At 38.8% G+C, this 25,122-nt stretch overlaps 1 protein-coding gene across 4 annotated transcripts in view; it reads left to right on the top strand.

The window, feature by feature from the left end:
• The first annotated feature begins 5,988 nt into the window (after positions 1-5,988).
• The window catches only part of TRAPPC8 (trafficking protein particle complex subunit 8), a 51,291-nt gene continuing 32,157 nt past the window's right edge, over positions 5,989-25,122 (top strand). For 2 of the 4 annotated variants that reach the window (XM_050319677.1, XM_050319683.1), the window contains exons 1-10: positions 5,989-6,219; positions 11,795-11,989; positions 14,541-14,624; positions 17,413-17,502; positions 18,840-19,014; positions 19,397-19,550; positions 20,656-20,737; positions 22,182-22,429; positions 23,970-24,085; positions 24,704-24,854. In XM_050319677.1, coding sequence (XP_050175634.1) covers positions 6,063-6,219; positions 11,795-11,989; positions 14,541-14,624; positions 17,413-17,502; positions 18,840-19,014; positions 19,397-19,550; positions 20,656-20,737; positions 22,182-22,429; positions 23,970-24,085; positions 24,704-24,854 — 1,452 coding nt within the window. In that variant the 5' untranslated portion in view covers positions 5,989-6,062. The remainder of the gene's footprint in view (positions 6,220-11,794; positions 11,990-14,540; positions 14,625-17,412; positions 17,503-18,839; positions 19,015-19,396; positions 19,551-20,655; positions 20,738-22,181; positions 22,430-23,969; positions 24,086-24,703; positions 24,855-25,122) is intronic. The other 2 variants (XM_050319690.1, XM_050319701.1) reach the window with 1 other exon arrangement.

Genomic DNA, 25,122 nt, shown 5'->3' on the forward strand with positions numbered 1-25,122 from the left:
GCTTTGTGATAGACAGAAAATAGTCTATTTTCAGGACATAGCAAGGAAAAGTGTTTTCTTTTTTTTTTTTTTTCTTTTAATTTAGAGACTTTCTGTGTGCATTCACCTCAGCTGAACAGATGTAGTATGTTCATGGTTACCTCATGAAAAGTTCTGAAATCACATATCCATTTGACAATGCATTTTCACATCCCCAGCTGTCTCTACATTTCTCTAATTGTTGCTCTGGTGATATTTTTTTTCTTTATATTGTTTAAATTTAACAACACTGACAGCTAAGCTCAGTGAAATCAGGGTGAAATCTAAGAAACTGGATTTAATTAATCAGTTTTAATTCATACTTTCAGTTATTTGTCTACATTTCTGCATACGTATACTGTAACCAGTGCTTGCCTCCCATCAACCTGAAATGTAGCAACTTGTTTTTGATCACCTACAAATCAAAGCTGTGTACTATATACACATACTAAGTCATAAATACTACAGTATACACCTTGATATAAGGCCACATTATGTGCATGGCTTTTGCACGTGACTAAGTCTGCAAAAATGAAACTCGTTTGGGGAAATTAGTTCAAATTTTGCCTACACATGAAGAACCAGTTTGTTAGACAGTTCCTTGCTAATTTAGTGATGCAGTTTCAGCAAGTGGAGGGGGGAACATCCTCAGGAATTTCCCTGGTCCCACAGAATCAGGAAGATTATCCAACTACAGTTTAAAAGAAATGGGCAGCAAGAATGACTGATTTAAGGTCAAAGTCTCTCAAATACCTAGGAAAAGGGAAGTATAAGAGAGAGTGTGTGTGAGAGAGTGAGTGCAAGAACTTCACTTTTTCTTACAAGGCTACTGGGAGGATTTATATGTGTCCCAAAGTTTTGTGGTGAATGGAGCCAAGGTCTGTGCTTCTGAGCTTGGAATCCTCTTGCTTTCCTTCATTTCTTCTTTTTTTCTACTTCTCTCTCTCTTTTGTTATGCACAGGACCCATATTTATATGAAAAACTTACTCTGATTCTTATGGAGTTTTCTTAGATTTACATCTGTTAATAAAAAGAGGCTGTTGGTTTAAAAGCCTTGGGGCAATACCGACAAAGAATAGAAGATTGCTGTTAATCCTGGATTGAGTCAGGGGAGTGGCAGATGGCTGGTTCTAAGGGGAACAAAAGAGAGATTATAGAGGACCTCAGAAATCCCAGCCAGAGCAGGAGTTAAGAGCTACCAGTTCATCCTAGCTTTCTCGAGGTACCAGGAGTTGTTCACTGGAAGATCTGCATTATCATCCCTGGAAGGAGAACTGTATGACCACCCATTCCCATTCCACATCCATCAAGGGCATTGGGATCCCAAATTGTCAGGGAGAGTGTACCTAATTGATTCATAAGAGCTGGAGATTGACCCTCTGCTACCACCACTCCTCTTTATGACCCACCCTGAGGCATGGCTGGGCAAACCTTTCCGTTTAACCCTTGCAGCTTCAAATCTGACCTTCTGCTTCAACCAGCATGTCTGTGAGTCATAGGTACTGAACCGTGTTCCAGGCACCCTGACCTTGGTACATATGGGCTTGGTACACACTTGAGGCCCCTCAAACAGTTCTTACTGCCTTGCTGTCTAAAATTTTCCTTCAGAATGGTTATTTTTCCTTGTCTTCTGGGAAAACGTGTTGATTCAGCACAGGATGAGTTGCTCTTTCTTCTGTCCTTGTGTGTTGTTTTTTCTTAGTTTTGCAAGCTGCAGACTGGCATTTAAAGTGTTTTTCCTGATCTGTGGAATGCAGTGAAACTCATGCAGGGCAGACAGCAGGGACCAAAGCCTCAGACACCACAGCCTCACTCTGGTAGCAATTCATCTTCTGTACCAGTGACGGTGGTGCAAAACTGCTGACACAGACAACCACATTGTCCAGAAGGCTTGTGAAGGCCATAAGCAAATCGAAAAGTTGAGAAATCAGGGTCCCAGATTAACCTTGAGGAGTTGCCACACAACAGCTAACTGGCTGTAAATCTACACTGATACTTAAATTGGAACTATTTGTCTATTACTGCATTTTATTAAAAAAAACCCCTCAAACAACCAACTACATCACTCAATATGTAGCTTCTTGTGTGATTGTGGCTTAATCTTAAAATCTCATTTCAAGTTATGCTGCAGTGAATTGCTGTGAAAAACATCACTTCTGTAACTCTACAAAAATTTGAACCGAGCACAAACCCAAACGTACACTTGAAGTTTGCAAGGAGCTGGGAGTTCATGATGTAAACTTTCAAGGATGTAGTTTAACCTGTAACTACCACAGGGAAACAAACACATTCCATATCCAAATAACTGCAAAGGAAAACATTAGATTCAACTTCAGCTTGCAGCACTTGCAATTCTATATTATTTTTCCTCTGTTTTAAACCTACACAGTAATACAAATATCATTTTATTAACAGATGAAAAAAAGTAGTTGCAACTAAACTTCCTCAGCAATAGCTGCATTCAGCAGAAAGATCTACATAAAGGATTCAATCACAAAAACTTTAAAGTTCAGGAAGCTTGCAGCCCAAGGGAGTAAAAAAGCACAACTGGCAGCAGCAAGGAATCAGCAAAAGGTAGAGGCTAAGAAGTTACAACTCAAAATTTTACAGTAATGTTCTAGTTTTTTTTACAATTGAAACAGTGGACTTATTTTTCTGTCTCAGTGATGTTTATGTTCTGATTTATTCATGACACTTTCTTACTATTTGTTTCTTTTTCTGTTCTCTTAGACTAGGCCTCCCCTGCCCCATCTCATTTTACATACACTCACTTCTGTTCACCTGCTGTTTCCTTTGATCTGTAGCTTTCTCTGTAATAACCAACATTTTCAGTTAAATAACTTTGATGGTTAAAGCATGGATTCATGATATTGTATTATCCCTCTGTACTTCTGTCCACTATCTCTCCTATCAATTTGTACACTGTCAGAATGTGGAAGCAAAATTTTGTGCCCAAACTGCCAGACTCAGGATGCTACAAGGCATTAGCAATGATATATTGTGTTCCTTCTAATGTGCCACCTGCCTTGTTAATAAGGATAATATTATTTGAATCCTAGTTGACTGCACCATTGTTTACAAACAGATCTCCTGTGTGCATTGAACATGGGGTTGTTTATCCCTCCTTAGTACACCAGGCAAGTCCGAGGCTGCATCAAAAGTTCTCAGCCACAATCCCGGAGTGTGTTCAAGAAATGACTGGACATGGCACTTAGTGCTGTGGTGTAGCTGACATGGTGGTGGTTCTGTCAAGGGTTGAACTTGATGAACTCAGAGGTCTTTTCCAACCCAAATGATTCCATGATTCTATGCTCTTGTCTTAGGAGAGCAGCCCATGAGACGGCAGAGCTGCATGAAATGAGTGGGACAGAGGCAGTCCTTTGGACAGTGTCATACTTGGAGAGATCACCATGAGATAAAGAATTCTGAGCACAAAAATTCCAATACTGGGTAAAAAGAAAATGTGTACATGTTTTCGTATACAGAGAGTAAATTTTAAACAGAAATGTAGGTTTAGAATACAGAGCTGCTCCAACAAAAAAATGCCAACGCAATTACAAAAAAAAAAAAGAATGATTTGTCATTCTGTAATGGCTATTGAAGATTGATAATAGCCACATGAAATTTGAGACTCTGCCAGAAATTTGAATCAAAAATTGAATCTCTGCCAGAAGGACATGATGATGGTCAGAATTTAAAGGACTGGACTTCTGATCCACTTCAGTCTACCAGATGTAACTCTGAAGTAATGAATTAAGAGAAATGGGGAAGAAGCACAATTTTTCCAAAACGCCCGTGTGGAAAAACTACTACTTTTAAGTACCTGTGAAAACATTATTTTGGAATAGCTCTGGGTAATTTCCAAATGTTGATAAGCCATAAATATTTGTGGAATGATGGCCTTCACCTTGTTCTAATAATCTATCAAAGCCAAAATATTTTTTCCTGCAATATTTAGTAGCTTTTAGATAACATTCCCAGGACCCAATCCTGAAAAAGCATCACCTTGCATGGCTTACTATTTTTTTTCTTACTGTCTACATTAACAACTAATTTTTCATTCAGAAAGGAAGTTGCCGACCCAATTGATGTAGATGAATAAGTTAACACTCATTTCCAAATTACCGACTTTGTAAGGGAAGACAATTAGATATTATTTTCCCACAAGTTTTATTTGGCTTTCAATCAGGATCTATTAATTCTGTGATATCAACTAGGAAAAAACCCCCTCATCTTTCTTTTGCTTTTTTTTAAAAAAAGGTACTTATACATGAAGATTTACCATAGAAATTGGTTGTACATAAAGAGTGCCTCTGGCATTTTGAGAAATAAAGAGCCATAGCTTCTTATGCCTTTGTAAATTGTGCATCTGAAAAAATAATGTGTGATGGTAGTGGAGTCACCGTCCCTGCAGGTGTTTAACAAAAGACTGGATGTGGCACTTAGTGACACAGTCTAGCTGACATGGTGTGTTTGGTCGTAGGTTGGACTTGATGATCTCAGAGTGTCTTTTCCAACCTAATTGATTCTGTGATTCTGTGATCTCCCACTGAATTTAAACTATAATAATATCCCTGCCTCTGACATTTGCACTTCGGGAGGAGCGATCTCATGTTGTAAGTTCTCCCTCAGCATTAGCTCTCTCCTGTCACCTGGCTCACTTCAGCAATTCATAAAAACTTCGCGCTTCTCGACAGACCTATCGAAACACTCAGAAACTGGCTAATGATTTCCAAACCTCACTGTTGAAATCATGCTCTATTAAAGTCTTGTTTTCCAAAGATACAAGGACTTTTTTTTGGTGATATTTACAAGCCCTGTCCCAAGGATGTCCCTGGTAGGGTGTTAAAACCAGCCCTACTACAATACTCCGTATTTGTAAACACCACGTTCAAAATTACTTATTTTGTACTGATCATCACTGTTGTCTTCCTTCCATGTCAATTCCTTACTCAGGTGATGAATGCAAAAGGACTTTTTATGATATTATGCCATAATAGGCTTATCTCAAAAAATGAAGCTGTTTTGCCCCATTTGAATGTCATGCATACGACTGAGCAGTGACAGATCTGCCAGGGAGCACCCAAACAACTCTGCTTTATTAACAGAATCAGCGAGTCACAGAATGTTAGAGATGGCAGGCACCTCTGGAGATCATCCAGTTCAACCCCCCTGCCCAGGCAGTGTCACCTCGAGCAGGTGACACAGGAATGTATCCAGGTGGGTTTTGAACAGCGAGGGAGATTTCACGACCTCCCTGGACAGCCTGTTCCAGTGCTCTGCCACCCTCAATGGAAAGAAGCGCTTCCTCGTGTTAAGGTGAAACTCCTTGCGTTTTAGCTTATGGCTAACCATCCCAGGGTTGTATGTGTGTGGTTTTATTTACGTGGGGTTGTTGTCGTTTTTCGTTCGTTTTGGGGTTATTTTAGTGTCTGTTTTTTTAAAAATTTTGATTTTTTTTTGTTTTAAATTTCTTATGTGTTTTGTTTGCTTTGTTTTTGTTTTGGAGTGATTTCTTCGGCGCTTTTGTTAGTTGGTTTTGGAGGTTTTTTGTTTTGGGGTTTTGCGGTTTTTTTTTGTTTTGTTTTGTTTTGTTTTTGGTTTTTTTGTTGTTGTTGTTTTTGCTTTTGTTTTGTTTTTTTAATAAAATCGACAGAACTTTTTTTAACGAGGGGAGGTTCGGGCGGCCCCCCCAACCTCCCCACCTCGGACCGCACCAAGTCCTTGTGTGTGGGGGGGAGACGGAGATCACTTCCCTCTCTCAGCTCCCCCCCAGCTCGGCCACCGTCGCCTCCCCCGGCTCGGCCCGGCCCCGCCCCCCCGGCCAATCACATGCGCGGGCGCGGGGGCCGCCGGGAGCGGGCGCTCCCCGAGGGGCTCGGCCGAGGCGCAAGATGGCGGCGCTCGGCGGGCGCTGAGCGGGGCCGGGGCGGGACAGCGGCACGGGCAGCGCCGCGGGAGGCAGGGGGGGCAGCCGGGGAATCGCGCACGAAGGTGGCGGGGCCGTCTCGGGCGGCCCCGGGCGGCGGCGGCTGCGGCGGCGATGGCCCAGTGCGTGCAGTCGGTGCAGGAGTTCATCCAGGACTCGTTCGTGCCCTTGGTGGCCGCGCTGTGCAGCGAGGAGGCGGAGCGGCTCACCCGCAGGAACAACCTCAGCTTCGCCGAGCTGGTGAGGCCCTTCTGCCGCCTCACCTCGGAAGGTCGGTGCCGGGAGCGGAGCGGGTTGTTTACACGGGGCGGGGGAGGCGGCGCCGCTCCCTCCTTCCCTCCCTCCCTTCCGGCCGCGGCCGCCGGGGGGTCCCGCTGGGGCTGTGCCCGCCGGGGCCACACACCCCTTCCCTTCCCCGGGGAGCGAGACCCCTGCCCCGGCGGGAGGCACCCCGTCCCGGAGCCCCTGGCGGTGGCCGGGCGGGCGGGCGGGTGTCACCCGGAGCTGGGACAGGCTTTGCGTTTGCCGGGGTCGTGGCAGGTGACAGCTCTTTAAGACCGCTTAGTTTCATTCGGTCTGCGGAACCCGTGAAGTTGGGCTTCCCCTGGAGACATCACACAGCGGAAGAGGAAGGTGTCTGTAAATCCAGCTCTTCCCAGATGAATTTTGGTCTTCTCGCTTTGCTGTTATTTCCTAGTACTTTTACCTGACTTTTACTATGGATCTTACTGCGTTTCACACTTGTGCTACCTAGCTGTTGAAAAGTGTGGTCAGTCTTTCAGAAACGTTGTCATTTCAGTCTTTCTCTCACCTGTAGATTTATCCTATATACCTTTTTTTGGTGACGTTTTCTGAGTAAGACCTGTGCAAAGAGAAGGTGGGAGTTGAGCTGGTCATGTGGCAGCCTTGAAATGACCACGTGAAGAATAGCAGAACTGGAAACTGACCACTTGAGGGAAACTGTAGTGTGCTCTAATGCTTTAACTTGCCATCTGGAATTGTTTGTTGGTTTTATTTTTTTTTTAATTTAACTAACCGACTATTTTTCAAGCTGCTACTCGTCAAAATAGTGTGCAGGACAGCAATTTGAATAGAACTCTTTGTTGGGATAGTAATGCAGTGACATTTTTGGTATCTCAGACTTCAGCGTCTGCGTGTCATGTGCTGAAGAAACAATGCAAGAAAATGGAGCTTGCTCCTTTAAAAAAGCTGCTCTGTGTTAAAAATCTTTCTTAATTCTGTAGTAAGTCTTAGTAACCTATTAAGACTTGTTTATAAATGTTTTTCATTTTTTTTAGCAACACTCATGAGCTACGTGAGAATGCAGCAGAGATAAAAATAATAAATGCAGATGCTCACATCCTTGGAGAACTCTCAAGTTAATTATCTCTTTAGATTCTTTGGTGAAAGGCTCTCAAAATGCATCTAGCAAACCAAACCAGGCAGATTTAAAATGGAAAAATCACTTTGAAAAATACCTAATTCTTGTGTTGCTGAGTTGCAGCTGTTTTTGCTCCAGTTGTTTTGACAGTTCAGGAGGTTGAAAACCTCAGTTGCCCTCAGGTTACCCGGGTAAAGCTTGGGACAGAGGGTTTTGTTGGTGTTCTACTCTGTGTATTTTGATTGAACAGGCCACAGGCCTGACTCCTTCTTCTTTGTGACTTCCTCTTCTGGCTTCATGGATAAAATGTTAATGCATGCTGGCTGTAACTTCTTGTGGTGGAAGCCAGCATGCATGAGGGTAAGGAAAGCAATAGTAGGTGTTTTCTTCAGGCAGAAGCGTACTTTGGTGGAATAAAATTTCTAATGAGTTTGTGCAGTGGTAAGCGATTTCTCAAGCTCCAGAATGGGTGGAAGTCTATGACAGGGGAATATGCTTGTTGGAATCTGCACAAACACTGTTGCATAGTGACACTGTTAACTGCACCAAGTGCCCAACACTGAAAACATAGGATAAGTTTTTAAATTTCTCCACCTTAATAGGTTTGACCAGACTTAGCAGTAAAATTTTTCTGTGGTGCTTTTCATGTCAAATTCAGGGGAAGAGAGGCATGACTAATGATCTGCTCATGGTACAGCAGAATGTGTGTACATGCCAGGCCTCCACAACTGTGTGTTTCACTGTGTATGATTGTTATTATCACCATCATATATGATTATGATATTATTATGATAACTATTCTGTGAGGAGTGATAGCCCTAAACTAAAACACAAGAAGCTCCACCTCAGCATGAGGAAGAACTTCTTTCCATTGAGGATGACACTGGAAGCGGCTGCCCAGGAAAGTCGTGGAGTCTCCCTCTGTGGAGACATTCAAAACCTATCTGGACGTGTTTGTGTATCACCTGCTCCAGGTGACCCTGCCTTGGCAGAGGGGTGGGACTGAACGATCTCCAGAGTTCCCTTACAACCCTAACAATTCCGTGATTCAGTTTTGGCACCTTAATTTGTAAGCATTTTTATTTTTTTCCTAAGGGAGTGTGAAATACTGTCCTTTTTAAATTAATACTCTCATCTTAGTAACTTTTTCATTGAATTTGTAACATAAAAGTGGGTTTATTAGCATTTCTTCTCTTTGGGCAATAAGCTGTTCCTTGTATTTGTGTAAAACTTTAAAGTACTTGCATTGCTTCCTGAACTCTTCTATAATTTGATAAGCTCAGCAATGGGTTTGCTACTGCATTTTAGAGTCCTGTTGTAATAGATATTTTTGTCTGAAATTTAGGATTTACATGGTTTATGGAGGATTTACATGCAGCCTGTTGAAGGCTGCATGCTCATCAGTGTTCTTGCTTGGAGAAGCAGTGCAGTTATGAAATCTCCTGATTTATGTGCAGAACAGTTTTGATACACAGGAACTAAGCTGAGCTGTCTACTGTGCCTATATCAGTCATCCTACATGTGTTAACAGAGATGGGAAGGCCAAAAATGCTGTTTTATTCTTCAGGCAGTGTAAAACCACACACTGCTTGAGATTGCTCAATCCAAAGAGACCAGGTTATATCTAATTTCAAGTAGATCCCCACAAAGATACGTTGTGTATCTAGGGGGCTGCCTTCTGCGTGGATCATTATTTAATCTACTCATCAACTTTGGCCTATCAGTGACTTGCTAATGTTGGTGTAGCTGAAAATACCCTTGCAATATAGCAAATTGTGATGGTGGAAAATGCTGAGCACAGATTCAGAGTGGTCTGTCCTGTAATTTAAAGCTTCTTGACTTCTACAGGTAAGTTGCTTTTTGTTATTGAAGGAGAAATGGTTAAAAAAGTGAGAGGAACGGCTTTACAGTCCTGGTGAGTCTTGACTTTAGAGGAAAGTGAAACCAAAACCCTCCCCAAACTTTCAAATACCTTTGATATAGGAAATAAAAGTATATTGAGGATTTTATACCTACATATTTATTCTCAGTGGCAGTCTTTCTTAACTTATTGTATTTGTCATAACAATTGATGCCTAATTTAATAAACATATATATTCTATAGGTAGATTTTCTTTAGAATAGCATCCTGTTTCTAGGAGTCTTTAAAAATACTATATGAACTAATGCTGTCTTGGTGGGAGGGAGACTTACAGTGTACACTTCAACTAGCAAATGATGAAGGAGATATAATGGGAATGCTGTGTTTATTTGAACTTAGTTTGATGTTAGGAATTCCTTGTTAATGAGTATTTTAGTCAGCATCTGGTGATTTTCAACTTCTGACGAGAAAGATACTGTTCTAATATTATATGTGACTTTTTGCACTTTTGGTAAACTACTTTCTGGAATGTTCTCCTAAACACCTGGAAGAAATGTATAACACTGGAAATTTTTTTTATTGGGCGTTAAGACAAGTGCTTTATGGGGTTCCAGCTGTGTCCTTTATTTCAGTCCATAGCATTGCACGTATGCCAGAAATGTCATCTGTGTTCTGTGTAGAAATGTGTTTGCTCTTCATTATTCTGGCTGTTATAGTTTAGGACAGGCACCAAGGATGAGTTGCAGAGTTATAGCTGCACTGGTGAAGGCAAACTAGTTTCATAGTTATTTGTCCCTCCCACTTCCTTTACTTTTGATATTTTCAGTAATCATGCGGCAGTAGGGTTGATAATTTACCTATGTGATAAGACGAAAAAAAAACAAACCCAAAACAACTCTTTCAGCTTTCTGTTAGAAATGCTGAACTGGACAAATTAAATTTATTTAGCCAGCACAATTGCCCTCTTCTGTGTTGATATGTAGCCTGATGATGTACCAGTTCAATCTGAAACTTAGATCTGAAAAAACCCACAAATGTTTAGGTTGTTTTAGGTAGGACCAATTTTCTAAACTGCTTTACTGTGTTTTCCCATGAGCTTCAGTGCTGGGTAAAGGTTGAGAGTGAATGTGTGATTGAGGAGGGTAGAACTATGCCAGTTAAGATTTCAACTGTGTTAGAAATCTGCTTCAGCACTTAAGATGGATTGTAAACACATGTAGTGTGATTTGGCTTGGGCTGCTTAGTTTTTATTTCTGAAAAAGCTTGTGGAAATGATGTGGTGTGCTCTCCAGGCTGGAGGAGATTGAAGTCTCAGTTTCAGACTTCCATAGTTTGAATTGTGTGGTCAGCTGAAAGATGAGAAGAACCAGAATTTTCCCTTTATGTGCACTGCCTTTTATATACTCTGCAGGGATTTGTGAAAATAAAATGCAGAAGAGTTAGTTGAGGGCTGTACTGGATGGGGGGGCACGTGGTATCACCAGTTGGCTTAGGCAGTCATAGTCAGTGTGTCCTGCCTGCACTTACAAACCTGGCTTGATTGGTGGTGGTTGTGGTTTGAAATAGGGGAAATTACATGAAAAATCAGAGCAGGCCCAGAATTGTAATGAGTGTTGAAAATGTCATGAATGCCTTTTTAAAAACAGATGGCTTGAGGGAGCAAGTTTCACAAAGATTCTAAAAAGGAAGTTATAGTATTAAAAATCATAGAGTGGTTTAAAGCAACCTTAAAGAACATCTAGTTCCAAACCCCCTGCAGTGGGCCAACCCCTCTGCCACAGGCAGGGACACTAGACCAGGTTGCTCAAAGCCCTACCCAGCCTGGCCTTGAACACTTCAGGGATGTGGCTTTTACAGCGTCTCTGGGCAACCTGTTCCAGTGCCTCACCACCCTGAGAGTAAAGAATTTCTTCCCAATATCTGATCTAAACCAACCCTCTTGTGATTTTAAGCCATTCCCCCTTGTCTTGTCACTATATGCCCACTTACATCTCCAGCTCTCTTGCCGGTCACCTTTAGGTATTGTAAGGCTGCTATGAGGTCTCCCTGGAACCTCCTCTTCTCCAGGATGAAAAACCCCAACTCTCTCAACCTGTCTTCATAGGATATGTTCATTTTGGATGAAAGAATATATGCTATCCCTGTCAGGCTTCTTAAATGCTATTTTTTTTGTACTGGGGTTTTCTTGAAAACTGATGATTCCTCAAAGCATGAGGTGTTTGTGTGAAATCCATATGTGGTTCCTATAACCTTTCTGTGAAAGTTGAGTATGTTCTACACAGAAGGACATGCAACAGTGTAGGGTATGCACTTTGAGTACTTTGTTAATTGTAGTGGATATTCTTACAAGCTAAAATCCTATGCTATGTCTTAATCACTTTACCTAGATAAGCCTAATGTTGAATGTGAAGTAATTTGCTTTTACTGCCTTCTCCCACTTCATTTTTGATAGTCAAGTATTATGGACTGTGATCTAAAATTGGTGAAGTTTAGTGAAGTAATCTTTAAAGGAAAACTTGGTTGTAAAAAGACTAGTTCATGACAACTACTTGAACTGTCTGTTGTGTTGTGCTTCTCAACAAAGCCTTTTCTTTTTCTTTTTAGTTCACATGAGAGATCCTAATAATCAGCTTCACATAATTAAAAATTTGAAGATAGCTGTCAACAACATCGTTACTCACCCACCTCAACCCGGTGCCATTCGGAAACTTCTGAATGATGTTGTGTCTGTCAGTCAGCCTGCTGAAGGACTAGTAGCTAATGTGATCACAGCTGGAGATTATGATCTCAACATTAGTGGTATGTAATGATATTGTATTTTTCGTAACTTGGACTGGAATTTGGTGTCAGGTTTCTAACCTTGATTTCAGCTTCATGGCGTGCATTAAAATTACTCAGAGATGCTCAGGTTTGAGTCATTATTTTTGCTGTAACTTTAGATTTATCAAATAGTTTTGGGTTTATATGATGCTAAAAGAGTGGTTGAACTTAGTTAATAGCTTTATGTTTCCTAATAGTATAATTCTTCTGAACTTGTGTTAAATCATTATTTTCATGTAGAAATTAGTCATGCTTTGGTTGTGTTATTTTCTTGTTACAAAACTGATATATTGACTTGTTGCACTTGGCTGAATAAATATCAACACTTATTTATAATGTTGGTACTAATGTACATCTTTATGTTTAAGTTAGTCCTCCTGGCTTCTTCTCTTTTTTTTTTTACTTATTGCATGGAGTTCATAAAGTTGTCATAAAAAGATTTTGAGGAAAGGTGTATAATTTCTTGTCTTGATTTTATTTTTTTCCCCACGAAACTCAATGCTTCATATTTCACTGTCAAAATGATTAGAATATGCTAAAAATGTTTTTTTTCCAGATCTCCAAGTGACGAGATATTGTGAATAATATTAAATGAGACCTGATCTTGGGAGCTGAGAAGATTAAACTCCTCCCAATTAAGACCCTAATCCGTTAAAGCCTTTGAGTACAGACTTAGTTCAAAGCATGTATGCGTTGCCCTATTTAAACATCCATAACTTATTGTATTGAAAGTTCAGTCTGCAGTGAAGAATTTGGCTCTGCTATAGCAAGAGACTGATAAAACCTCATGAGGATTTGTAACTGACGTTGTTGTAGTGGATTGTTTTGTGGAGTTTTTTTCCTTCTGTTGAGGATGGAAAAAAATGACACACTTTTTTCAGTTTCTGTGCCCTTGTTTATCTGTCAAATGATGAATTGACTTTTTTTGTGAAGTTTCTTTGATGAAAAGTTTGCTTCAGTTCTAGAGATTTGAAGACCCTAAGAAAGCAGAGTGGTTTCAGTGAATAGACTTTTCCATAAGATTTCTAACGATTTCAGTTTAGAAGTGAGGTACTGGAAGAAGGGGCAAAAAATAGCGGCTATATCAAGCTATACTTTGTAGTTTATTTTTATGTTTGTTGCTGGAGTGTCAGATGGTCATATTTGACCATCTTATGTCTCAGTGATAAGGTTCTCATTTCCATTCAGACTGACTATATGCTTCTTTGACAGGAGGAGAGATGTATAAGCTGTTTAAGATCATAGAGAAGGACAAAATCATGTAACAGCCTTGTAGTATCCCATTTTAGGAGTTTAGCACAAAACACTGGTAGTGTTCTTCGTGAAGAAACTTGTGTCCCATTACATTGCAGGAGGATATGAGGAAGTACCTTGCTTGTCAAGTAGGGTTCCATTTCTGCTTAGAAAACTAAAAGTATTTACTAAGAAACTTCCTTTTTTTCAACTTCCTTAGAGCATTTTGTTGAAACCAATGGAAGCAGTCATTCCTGAAAACAAAACATAGTTATTTGTCATGAAATGTGAAATAGTCTAATCAGTTCTTTAGTTTTTTTTTTTTTTTTTTTTTTTTTTTTTTTTTTTTTTTTGGCAGTGGTGCGGTGGTGTGTGTGCATTAGTTTTCTATGATAGGAATATTAATATTGGATAAATTAATATTAAATATTTCCCTAATATTTAAAATTATGATCGAGTGCAGTCTGATTTGAAGAAAGACACAAATGTTTAGTAAGCTGAGGTATGAGTGTTTCTGGCACTGGGATCATGATTCTGCTCTTTTTTTTCAGAAAAGTTCTGGAACTGCTGTGGTATTGATTTAACTGTTTGTAATCCATCTTTGTTAGAATTGTTGTTTAATAGTCTCATAGTTCCATAATCTTGCACTGAGAGACTTGTTTGAATGCTGAAAGGTTACTTGTGTTCAGCCACCCCTGCTTCTCCCATGTACTTGAGCATGCAGAAAGTGAGGAAAAAGGATTCCACGAAAGACTTAAAATATGTAAGAGAAGAAAAAATTTTTTTCAGCTGGATCACTTCTCTGGCTGTGTTTTTTTAGGGCTGCATGATGTTTATGCTGGCATGAAGCAATGCAGGAATATGATGGAGAGGAGGGAAAACGTTCGGGCAACCACTTTCAGCAGCTAACGTATTCAGTTACTTCTAACTAGTACTACAGGCTGAGAAATCTCAGAAGTGAATGCCTTAGATTTAGAGTATCTTCCAACTAGAAAAACAGAAATAATATCAAGATAGAACTTAAATCTTTGCTACATTACAGAATTTCCGTTTTTGTTCAAGCCTCGAATTGGGGCTGAACTAGAAATTAATATTGATTTCCATGAAAGTACACTGTCAAATGTTGAGGAGCCTGAAATATTCAAGATTAAGGTTAGCTGGAATCAAATGTCTTCAGTGCCCCTGATGGGCCTGCATGGTATCGATTTTTCTACTTCATGCTACCAGAGTGTAAAAGCCAATAGTGTGTTTGCACCTGACCCTTTTTAGTATAATAATATCATGTTTTTTCTATCAGATCGCTCAGTTAAAGCTAGTGTTCCTTGGTACAGTAATTGGAAAGAGACACTGATGGAACTGAACACATCCACGTTTTATTCAGGTATTTTTTGTGGTTGGTGCCGATTTGCCAGATTGCCCTTTACGCCTTTTCCATGTGCCCCATCCACCTCTCCTTACCATCTGCTATAACTGTTTAGCACTTTTCTTGGCGTAGATGTGTGTTCCTCCATTTTTCCCCCTAAATGAAAAATTGCTGGTGATGGTTGTTTTAATTTTCTTTTAGTCACATTTCTACTCTTGTTAATCAAAATCATTTGGTCTTTCCTTGCAGTCAGTTAAGAGTGGTGGTGGGAAATTATAACTGATGCTGTAAAAGTACTAGGTTGTTTGATCTTATGGAACTGTATACTGTTACTGTACTGTATTTCGTATATACTTTCTGCTTCTCTACAGAGCATCCTTCTCAGAGGAAAGTAACACTTTTTGAATTGGAACTCAAGTGCTGACTGTACTTAGAGCACATATGCCTCTGCTACATTGACGTGCTCTCTGGAGTATGACTCTTAAAACAAAAAAAGCTTTCTGATACATTTTCACCTAGTTTATAAGACTTACTGCTACCAAACCATTGGGTTAGTGGCCTCTCAGCTCACAATGAGGCTGTTGTGGTCTGTAAGAGCCAGATTTTTATGTTTTCCAGTATTAGATTTTAACAAAGTTTATGCCTTTGGTTAGTAATAGCTATCCTTTCAGCAGTGTTTGTTCAGATGCTGCGAAGTGCCTAAAGAGTACAAAACTTCATGAAGTGGACTTCTCATTGTTAAGCTCTTATGCACAAACATTACTTACCACTTTTTTTTCTTAACAACTTCTGAACACATTAGCAAGTTTGCAGAAAGTTCAATTCTGCTTGCGTAGCATACTGGAAACATATTACTGGAAAAATGCAAAACACAGGTCTGCGTACCTAATGACACAGCCCTGGTATGCACTGCTGTAGTGTGTTATGAATTTTTTTTTTCAAATACTGCCTTTGTTTTGAATATGGTGCATGTTTATTATTTTATATATCTACTCTAAATTATTATAGTCCTGTAAATGTTTGAGTGAATCCTGTTAATGTATGTTGTGGTTGTGTAGAGGGAGTTCAGTTGCTTTTGAAGCCACTTCCAAAGTTTTTAATAGGCCTAACGAGAAAGGAGGTGGGGAATTACCCCACAAAACAAAGTAGTACTTCCCTGTTTGTAACTGTGTCAGAATTTTTGAAAAGCTGTGATTCAGCAGCAAAACAAAAGTGAAAATTTGAAAACAGCACTTGAAACTACAGTGCAGTTGAAGATTCCTTCTGCCTTAAGTTGTTTAACATTGTTTGCTGTGAACCTGAGTTAGTGCAAGCCTTGTTGTACTTGTGAAAAATATGTATGTGAATCCCTTTCTCATGGTTTGTTTTTAATAACAAGCTGTGTTTTCCTTAATTTAAATAGTTGGCATATTTACATGTAGGACTAAGTAAAGCCAAGAGCTTTTTATGCTCTAGGTGAGTGCTCAGAGAGCAGCTTCTAGAAAGGCTATAATCAGAAGCTAGAAGTTTGTCTCCTATTAGTCTTTTTTATGTGAGATGTGCTGACTGCTAGACTGTGTTCAGTTATGAAGCCTGACTGTCTGACTTCTGTGTGGATGAAGCTGATCTAAGATGGCTTGACAATGTAAGATTAAACAAAATACATTAACTTAGTGCACTAGAAGATAATTCCAACATGAAAATGAACCTGCTTCCTAAAGTCAGTTTAAGAAATCAAGGTGGTAGTTTGTTTATTTTGTTTTTTCCCGTGGGAGGTGCGTGAGAGGTTTACAAAACATTAGAAATTCTTGTGAGAGTCAAATAAAGCAATGTGTTTTTTTGGGGGCCATATACAGAAAATAAATACCTTCAGGATTTCTTATTAATGCTTTTTTTTTCCCCTGTACTTGTTTTCTAGTTTGCTAGTTGCTGTCACTCGAGGTTAGCTGACACTGGATTCCAGTTACTTCAGTGTGAAATGGGGTTATTGGAAGTGAATTAATTTTACTCTGGGGTCCACCTAAGGGAAGGAGGTGGAGAACTGAGATCGCCTAAAACAGACTTTAAAGAAGAAATAATAATTCATTGCTCAACTGATAGTTGGAGTGGGAAGAAATGGACATGGTTTTGGATGTCCCAGACATCCTTGGTTTCCCTTGATTTGCTACTCTTAGGAAAATGAAATCCTTATTGTAAAAGGGCATTTGAACATAGGAGGTTAAAATTATGAGGCATTAATGGCACAACTCAAGTCCGAGGTTTTATCTTCTTGGATCTTTGCTTTGCCATCTGACAGCTGAGCTGTTTATTTTAGCAAAGCATAGCGAGGGGCCTGCTGTCAACCCAAGTTGCAACACTTAAAAAAAGACTTCAGACAAACAGGCAGGATGGAATTTTGGTAATCTTTAGCTCCTCTTTATACTCAAAAATTTGGTCAATTCTTGCATCCCTAGCCCAGCAAATTCAGTGACTGATAGAGCAATTTTCTGTTTTCTTTCTTTCCTAAGTGTGTGTGTGTTTAAAGCAGTGGTAAAGAGTAGGTAGTGTAACTGAATACAGGTGAACTTACAGTGTTGAGGAATTCAGTGCTTATGATGCTATTCAGTTTCACAGGATTTGATTTAAAGTGTTACTGTTTCTCATACTTGTGTGTATTTTAGATGCTTTCTCCTTGGACTGTTCTCCCTTTTTTCCCCTGCCATGCAAACCTTATCAGAGTTTGCAAGCTTCACTTTTAGGTGTAGTCTTTCATATTTCCTTTTCATAAGTGAGTAAACAGAAGTTTCACTGAATAGTCTAATTTGTCCTATTTTGTTGTGTATTGCAGCTACTACTCCTTGGTTTGAGTCTTACAGAGAGTGCTTTCTCCAGTCCATGCCTGCATCAGATCACGAATTCTTAAACCACTATGTTGCATGTATCCTTTGAGTGTTACAGACTGCTCCAGTGGAGGCTGTTATGAAGAGTAATGTAGGAGATGCTGAAGTTTTGCAGTAACTCTTTTGCAATTATGTTTTGAACCCAATATCTGTTTTCAATATGTCTGACTACACAGGCTAGTTTCATAAGGGTGTCAGGGTTTTCTTTGCAGTTATTATTTGGCTGGAGGATTTTTTTGTGCTGTTTGCATTGTTTGGGGTCTTTTTCTCCCCCTTTCTCCACACTCTTTTTTGTGTCAAAGTGAACTCAAAGCCAGTAACCTGTAAACTAAACTTTATCACTCTAAAACATTTTATGCTGTCACCGTTTAGGAATCTGTTGACTTATCTGCAACAGAGGTTTGTGTATTTGGGATGCACCTGCTGCTTTTTATAGCTTTTTTTTTTTTTAAAGCAGATGGAGAGGATGTTTTGGAAAATTGGTGAACTTTTGAGCTATTTTGGAAAAGAAGTATAGAAAGATGCCTGAATTCTTTAATTTTTTTTTAACCAAAACTTAGGCCTGATTTGCTGTTCTACAGGGAAAATTAAAATACTGACTGTTTCATGAAGTAACCCTTGATCAGCTTTACAATAATTGTAATGCTGCAGGCTTCGTAATACCTACTCTGTTCCTAACTGTTTACTGAACATTATCATTTTAGTATAGTGGAAAGACATGGCCATTAGAACTATTTGAATAGAATTAACTTCAAAAATATTGATTCTGGCCTTTGACTTTTGAATTCCAGTGGCATTTAAAATACAACTTTGCTTTCTGGCTTCTCTGAATTAATGTCTTTTGATTTGGTGAATAGATGTAGCAGAGCACAATGTTCCTTATTAATGATTGTATGGATGCATGAGGTAAAAATCTGAACACTTCTACTTTTTACTCAGAATATGTTGCTGTGTTTATGAATAGTGGTTGTCGCTGTTGCTCAGGTGGTAACTTAAAGACTCATCTCTCTATGGAAGTTGAAAGCTAAAGTATACTGGGGATGAATTTCAGTTGCATGTTTCCTATGCGAACATTTAGTCTGTATCTAAAATCTTACAGACAAGCTGTTATGTATTGGCCTTAACTTGGATTCAGTGTCAGAATTGGAGCACATTCCTGTTGCATCTTCTGTTACAGCTGTTAGTTAACTGATTGTTTAAATGGTGTTTTTTACTGAGACTGAGGCCTAATTCTAGTTGCACATGCTTCTGAGATAGTGTGTTTTACAGGTTTAAACATTGTACTCATGTATTTTATTTTACATCATTCCTGTTTTATTATATGATCAGTGGTTGTCCCTGTGTTCCCTTGGTATGTCCTTAATGATGAATTTAGGTATGCTCGTAGTTTCCTCTAGTGAACCAGAGCCTGTGGAGCAGTTTCTGAAGCTGTCTCAAGAGCAACATCGGATTCAGCATAGTAGTGAATACTCGTATCCCAAGTGGTTTATACCAAACACGCTAAAATACTACGTGTTACTGCATGATGTAAGCACAGGAGAAGAACAAAGGTGGGTCTTCTGCCTTCAGTGAACTTACAGATGAGTGCTTTGACTGAAATTTTTGTGTTGATAAATTCTGTTGAGATCAGACATATAGCAGGATCTCTTTACCAGTATGCTGTTATCAAGGCAGATTTCCTTAAGTATTATTTTTAGGTCTACTTCTTTCGTTTTCATTACATGAAAGGAATCAGCTTTTGAGGTAGATGCTTGTTTTGCTAGCCTGCTGAACTAATTCTCAAAATATTGTCAGTTTTACTTTTGCATAAAGGAGTGCTTTAAAAATGGGAGAATTTTCCTTTTAATTGTTATGGATAATAGTCTAGAATAGCTTGTTGTGTAAATCAAGTTATTTCGATATCAACACAGAGTAAACGTTTTACTTTTTCAGAGCTGACTCCATTTATGAAGAGATGAAGCAGAGGTATGGAACTCAGGGTTGCTACTTGCTGAAAATAAATTCTCGGGTGTCCAATAGAGGAACAGATGAACAGATACCAGATCCTTGGAGTCAGTACCTTCAGAAAAACACTATCCAGAACCAGGTATTATAGTATTCTAAAAACAGTTTATTAAGTGCATATGAATGCCCATTTTAGTTGTGGTAAAGTTTTACCTTGGTCTTATGTATGTGTTTCTGCAGAATGGACTTCTGACATAGTTATGACTTTTTGTGAGGGCATAAGATGAGTCCTCTCTAAGAACTGTACTCTATGCTGCTGTCAGTAAGACAGTTGACAGTAAGGAGCACTGAAATGCTAGACTGTTGGGAATAGACTGACAAGAGCCCTGAAATAAGACTTGTGCTTTATGCACTGACAAGAGGAAGTAACCTCAGAAGTGTCCTATTCATAGTAACTCTACTTTCTACTTACTTACATCTTCTTCACTCTTTGGTTTTTATTTTCTGGGTCTTCTGTACTTCACTAAATAGTGTGGGTGTGTTGCTTTATGGGACTATGTGTGGTTTTTTCTCATAACTTCTTTCGGTCCAGTCTGGTCTATCATTTGCTAAGATTTACTGAGATTGCAAGTTTGCCACACATGCCTCTATTTTTGGCTTTAGGACCAAAAATATTCCTTCTCAAGTTTGCTTTTGATTAACCTGCAGTTATAACTGCATCTGATTAAAAGGTTGGCTTGTGGAAGCATAGTTCTTCCTCAAATCTAGGTGGCACTGAAAAGTCAAAGCATTTCATATTCTATAAGCTAAGAGGACCAGTAAGTTATGTTCCACCATAAACTGATTAGATAATTTTTCTGTCCCCTGTTAACTGTGCAACATAGATTTTTAACATGGATTTTTTTATTTTATATTAACATATGAGAACGTGTTCAGGAACTGCTTTAGGGAATATATTTTTGCTGCTGTAGGCATTGCTGTGTAAGAGCTGGAGTTGCTTGCTTTGGTTGACAGGGAAGCTAATGAAGCAAGTGAGGAGGTATTTGCTTAATTTGGTGAATGTAACTTTCATCTTTGGGATAGTTTCTTAAAGCCTCAGAAACTACTTAGAGAAGTTAATATATATGAACACACATGTTTTTTAATAATTCAGTTAACTGTTACTGAAGCTGACAAGTACTGTTTACTGACTTTTGTATGTGGTCTAGTAGTCTTAAAATTCTGACTTTTTTCCCCTTTTTTGGCAGGATTGCTATGAAGATTATACTGCTGTTTCAAGCAAGAATACTGATCACTTGATAGCAGATGGCTTAGACAGTGAGATTAAAGGTATTTTTGTAACTTTATCAAAACACTGATGTTACAGAATTTACACAGCTGTCTCATGTCTTAGATGGTAATCACTCAGGTGATTTGTTAGGGAATTCAAAGGAATAGTTTTCTGAATGCTTTAAGTGTCCACCAAATAAAATGCGGTGATACTGAACTACTGGGTAGATGTATCCTTAATGAGGTGGCTGATGATATATTGTGTTCATATTTTGTAAGATTAAGTATATTGTCTGCAAACTCTGGCAGCTAGTAAAAAGTAAGATATGATTAAATGGTCGGTTTTCATAACAATAAGTTTTGGTCTGTGCGCTCTGATATAACTTGGAAGCTGAGCTTCTGGAGGGTTTTTTGTCTTTGTTTTTCGTATTAAGTCTGTAAATGTCAGAGTAGTGGCTCCTGTCACTATGTCAGAGTAGTGACTAGTTTTTAAGTTGTTTGGAACCACTTGCCTTGCAACTCAGCTTGTGGATGGGAGAGGATAGTAGATGAAATTGAGTGGAAATTTAATGAATGACCTTTTTAAAAGAAATTTTTGAGGTAGCTGTGTAGGATTCAGATGAGAAGCATCATGAGATAGGAAAGAAGTGAGGTACCCTGCATTGTCTGGCCTGCCTCCCAGATCCTTCATACCTGACTTGAGAGGCATGCTGAGACCTGTGTATGTAGGAGAACCTGCAGTTGCCTATAAAATTATCTTTCTGGGGCCTTGCAGCCCAGATGTTGTCTGTGAGCTGCTGACTAAACTTTACATACCCAGCTTTACGTTTCATGAGTAAAATCCATTAAGGATTTGCATTCACAGCTCAGCTTTGCACAGTGCCAGATAGGGCAAGCTGATTTGCTTATAGAGAAGAGAAATAATGAATGTAACAACAGTTTAAGTCTTAGAGTGAAGTGGTGTCTCAGTTTGGTTGGGATAGCTGAACTGAGAGGACTTTGGAGGAGATTGTTTTATGTCATGCTTGGAAAGGCTTGGAAAATGAGATTTTTTTTTTTTTTTTAACTATGAAAGGTGGGCAGAAGAAAGTGAGTGGAACCACTGGCACTGTTGTAGTAATTGCTGCATTCCCAATTTTTCTTGTATCTTTGATTTTAATGTTTTTTGTAGTTTTCCTTTAATGCTGTTGATATTAGTCAGTGTACTTGAGGATTTTTTGCACTGCAGCTGAGAGCCAAAACCACACCTATTTAGTCCTGTTTTAGTTTTTGAGGTTCCCTGAACTTTCTAAAGAATTTGAGGAGTGATGCAACACTCGGGTAACACTCTGCTGCCATCTGCTCAACATTGATCTATAGTGCAGAATAATTGGTGAATAGCTTTCCTTAACAGAGTTCTGAGCAAGGAAAGCTTTGAAGGAGGTTAATAAATATGACCTTTAAAACTCAAAATGTTTTAAGTAACTTCGTACTTATGGGGGCTTTGGTTTCAATCTCTCAATAGATGGCCTGTCAAATAACTTTAAGACTCACCCCCTTCAACTGGATCATCCCAGTGGCAGTTTGGATAGCGTGGATTCCATGAAGGCTGCTGCATCGTTGCAGGACTCAAAGAAGTCAAATTCTGGAACACCTCATGGTGCTTGTTTAACACTCACAGATCATGACCGAATTAGGCAGTTCATACAGGAATTCACATTCCGGGGACTTTTGCCACACATAGAGAAGACAATTCGGCAGCTAAATGATCAGGTCAGTTTAGCCTTAAATCACTTGGTGCTGTAATAAGAAAAAATGGTTGGGGATAACTCCAGGTATCCAAAAATCTGTTTTGACAGCATTACTTCCTTTGGCATCTAATGATTCAGTGGTCTGTCTGAAAACTAATAAAATTTAAGAGAAGTAGCTGAAGTTATTTTTTGCTCAATTTGTCCTTTTTAAAAAAACACAAAACTAGTTTGTATCTACAGCTTCAGTGCAAGGTGGCTTCTTGGTGAAAGTCTGTCTGAACTGTTACCAGGGCAATCTGTCCTTGCCCCTAAAATCTTTATATTCTATACTTTTGAAGGATTCTCGCACAGGGAACAAAACAGACTTTTTGTGTTTTAGCATCAGAATATGCAACTAAATTTAAGAAATGTATTTTATGAATAATCATCTGCAAAGAAAGCTGCATACTTCATTTGCTATTGACAGAGGAGAAATGCATGGACACCCTGAATCATGCAGCTGTGTTGATTCAGCATTTTTTGCAGCTGAATATACTTCCCTCAAACTAGGACTTTTTGGAAGTGCGATAGTTAATGTCTTGCCCCTGTTTAATCAAGCACATGCATTATTTTGATCACAGTGAAGTCCTTTGTTTTCCAAGTGTTTCACCTTCATATACTCTTAAAAAGCTGCAGAGATGGATTGACTTACTTTAGTATAATCAAATTACTGTATTTAGCCTTAAGACTTGGACCGAAATACCAGTCTGTTATCTGAGCTCTGTATTTTGATTGAATTGTCTATTCAAGTTATAGTTTTAAGTATGATGGATTTTGATACTAAGTATCATGTCCAGTAAGGAACATTCACTCCTTGAATTGACTTTTGGGAGTTTCTGTATGCTGACCATGTTTACACTTAAAAAGTTTTATGAAGAAGCATTTAAAAAAAGTGCAAACATAAAGTGTAACAAACAGCCTTATCCTTAGGAATGCAGTGATAGGTTCCTAGTCATGGTAAGAAGAGTGCGTTGTTACAATTTTTAATATTATATTTCAAAAGATATATAGTTTACCTTAGATCTTGGGAATGGTGATTCCCTGTGGAAGTTTCCTTGTTAGTGGAAATTACCTAAAAGAAAAAAAGTTGTGTAACCTTGCTTGCAGGTATGACTTGTGCCCTTGACACTTGAAATTGATGTACACAATGTGGTAATGCTTCATGTGGATGGTGATGGGGAGAAGATTCTGTCTTGTAATATGCACTTAGTCTAGATTTTAGGTTGGATTAACTCTCAAAACTAGATATTCTGTTAGATTTCAAATAGATACCTTGAATGTTTCAGTTCTTAAGATGATGCCTGTGGTTTACAGCAAGTATAGTGAACCTCAACTGTCTGAAAAAAATAAATATATGAATTTCGACTTCTATCTTGGTGTCAGTGATTAATTGTAAAGGAGTGTGCTCTTTGTGATTTTATTGTTTTATTGGAAACAATTTAGGAAGCTTGTTTTTGTATATTAGCTTAACTCACTTAATTGCTTCTTGCAACATAGTTCTCTGATTCAGTGCCTTTTTGCAGTTAATATCCAGGAAAGGCTTGAGTCGATCGCTGTTTTCTGCTACTAAGAAATGGTTTAGCGGCAGCAAGGTTCCAGAGAAAAGTATAAACGAACTGAAGAACACTTCTGGTTTGCTGTGAGTAATCTGAGTCCTTATTTTTAGATCTAAACTGGAAATGTACCTTTTTTTCGGGGAGGGGAGAAGGGAAAACCTGTGTTTATTTGATGTACTGCAAAGTGAACCAAATCAGCAATATGAGGAAAGACTTTATTTGGAGAAATCAAAACTACCATACCTTGTGCATTTATTTGCCATAAAGCATAGTTCTTTAGTGGATTTGTTTCTTTTGAGAGAAATGGGGAGAAATAACAGCTTGCAACCAGGTGAGCAAGTTTTTTCCTTCTTATACAGCTCTGCTTAGTTCAATTAGTTAATCTTTGGGAGCATTTTCAGTGATAGTTGCATACTTTATTCAGTATTTCTTATTTCTTGGATGAGAGGAGTGTTTGCTTCGCATGTTACTGAAACAGTGGATCTTGTTAATTGGAAAGTAGGGTGTGAAGCCAAAGTGCATGTGGCAGAAAGGAAGCAGCTTCACTTTTCTTAGCTGTTTTTGGGGAAAAGACTGAAGCAATGCAGTTTTTATTCCTACTTTGTGAATATATACTAAGATGAGAAAGGATGGCTTTATAGAACGTGTCTTGCTCTCTTGATTGAAATGATGACTTTGAATTTAAATATTTGTATTTATAGGTATCCACCAGAAGCACCAGAGCTTCAGATCCGGAAAATGGCAGACTTGTGCTTTTTAGTGCAACACTATGAACTTGCATATAGCTGTTACCATACAGCAAAGAAAGACTTCTTAAATGATCAGGCAATGCTTTATGCAGCTGGAGCACTGGTTGGTATTTCACATAACATAAACATTCAGTGAACCTTTTCTGATAGTTTCTAATATTTGTCTGAAGGTAACAAAGTGCAATGTCTCCCCTCTCCTTCCAAAATTATAAGAGTCTCCTCAAATTTGCTGCGTATCTTTAGCAAATTCTAAACTGTTTTAAAATCTTATTTTCAGCTGTTACGTGAAGGGAATAAAGTTGTGAATAAAAATTGAAGTTAATTCTTAAAATGTGAATGCAACCTCCAGAAAAACGAATCTTTAAACTGAT

Source organism: Myiozetetes cayanensis, unplaced genomic scaffold (assembly GCF_022539395.1).
Source record: "Myiozetetes cayanensis isolate MyiCay16 unplaced genomic scaffold, myiCay2020 scf1, whole genome shotgun sequence".
NCBI classification, from domain to species: Eukaryota; Metazoa; Chordata; class Aves; order Passeriformes; family Tyrannidae; genus Myiozetetes; species Myiozetetes cayanensis.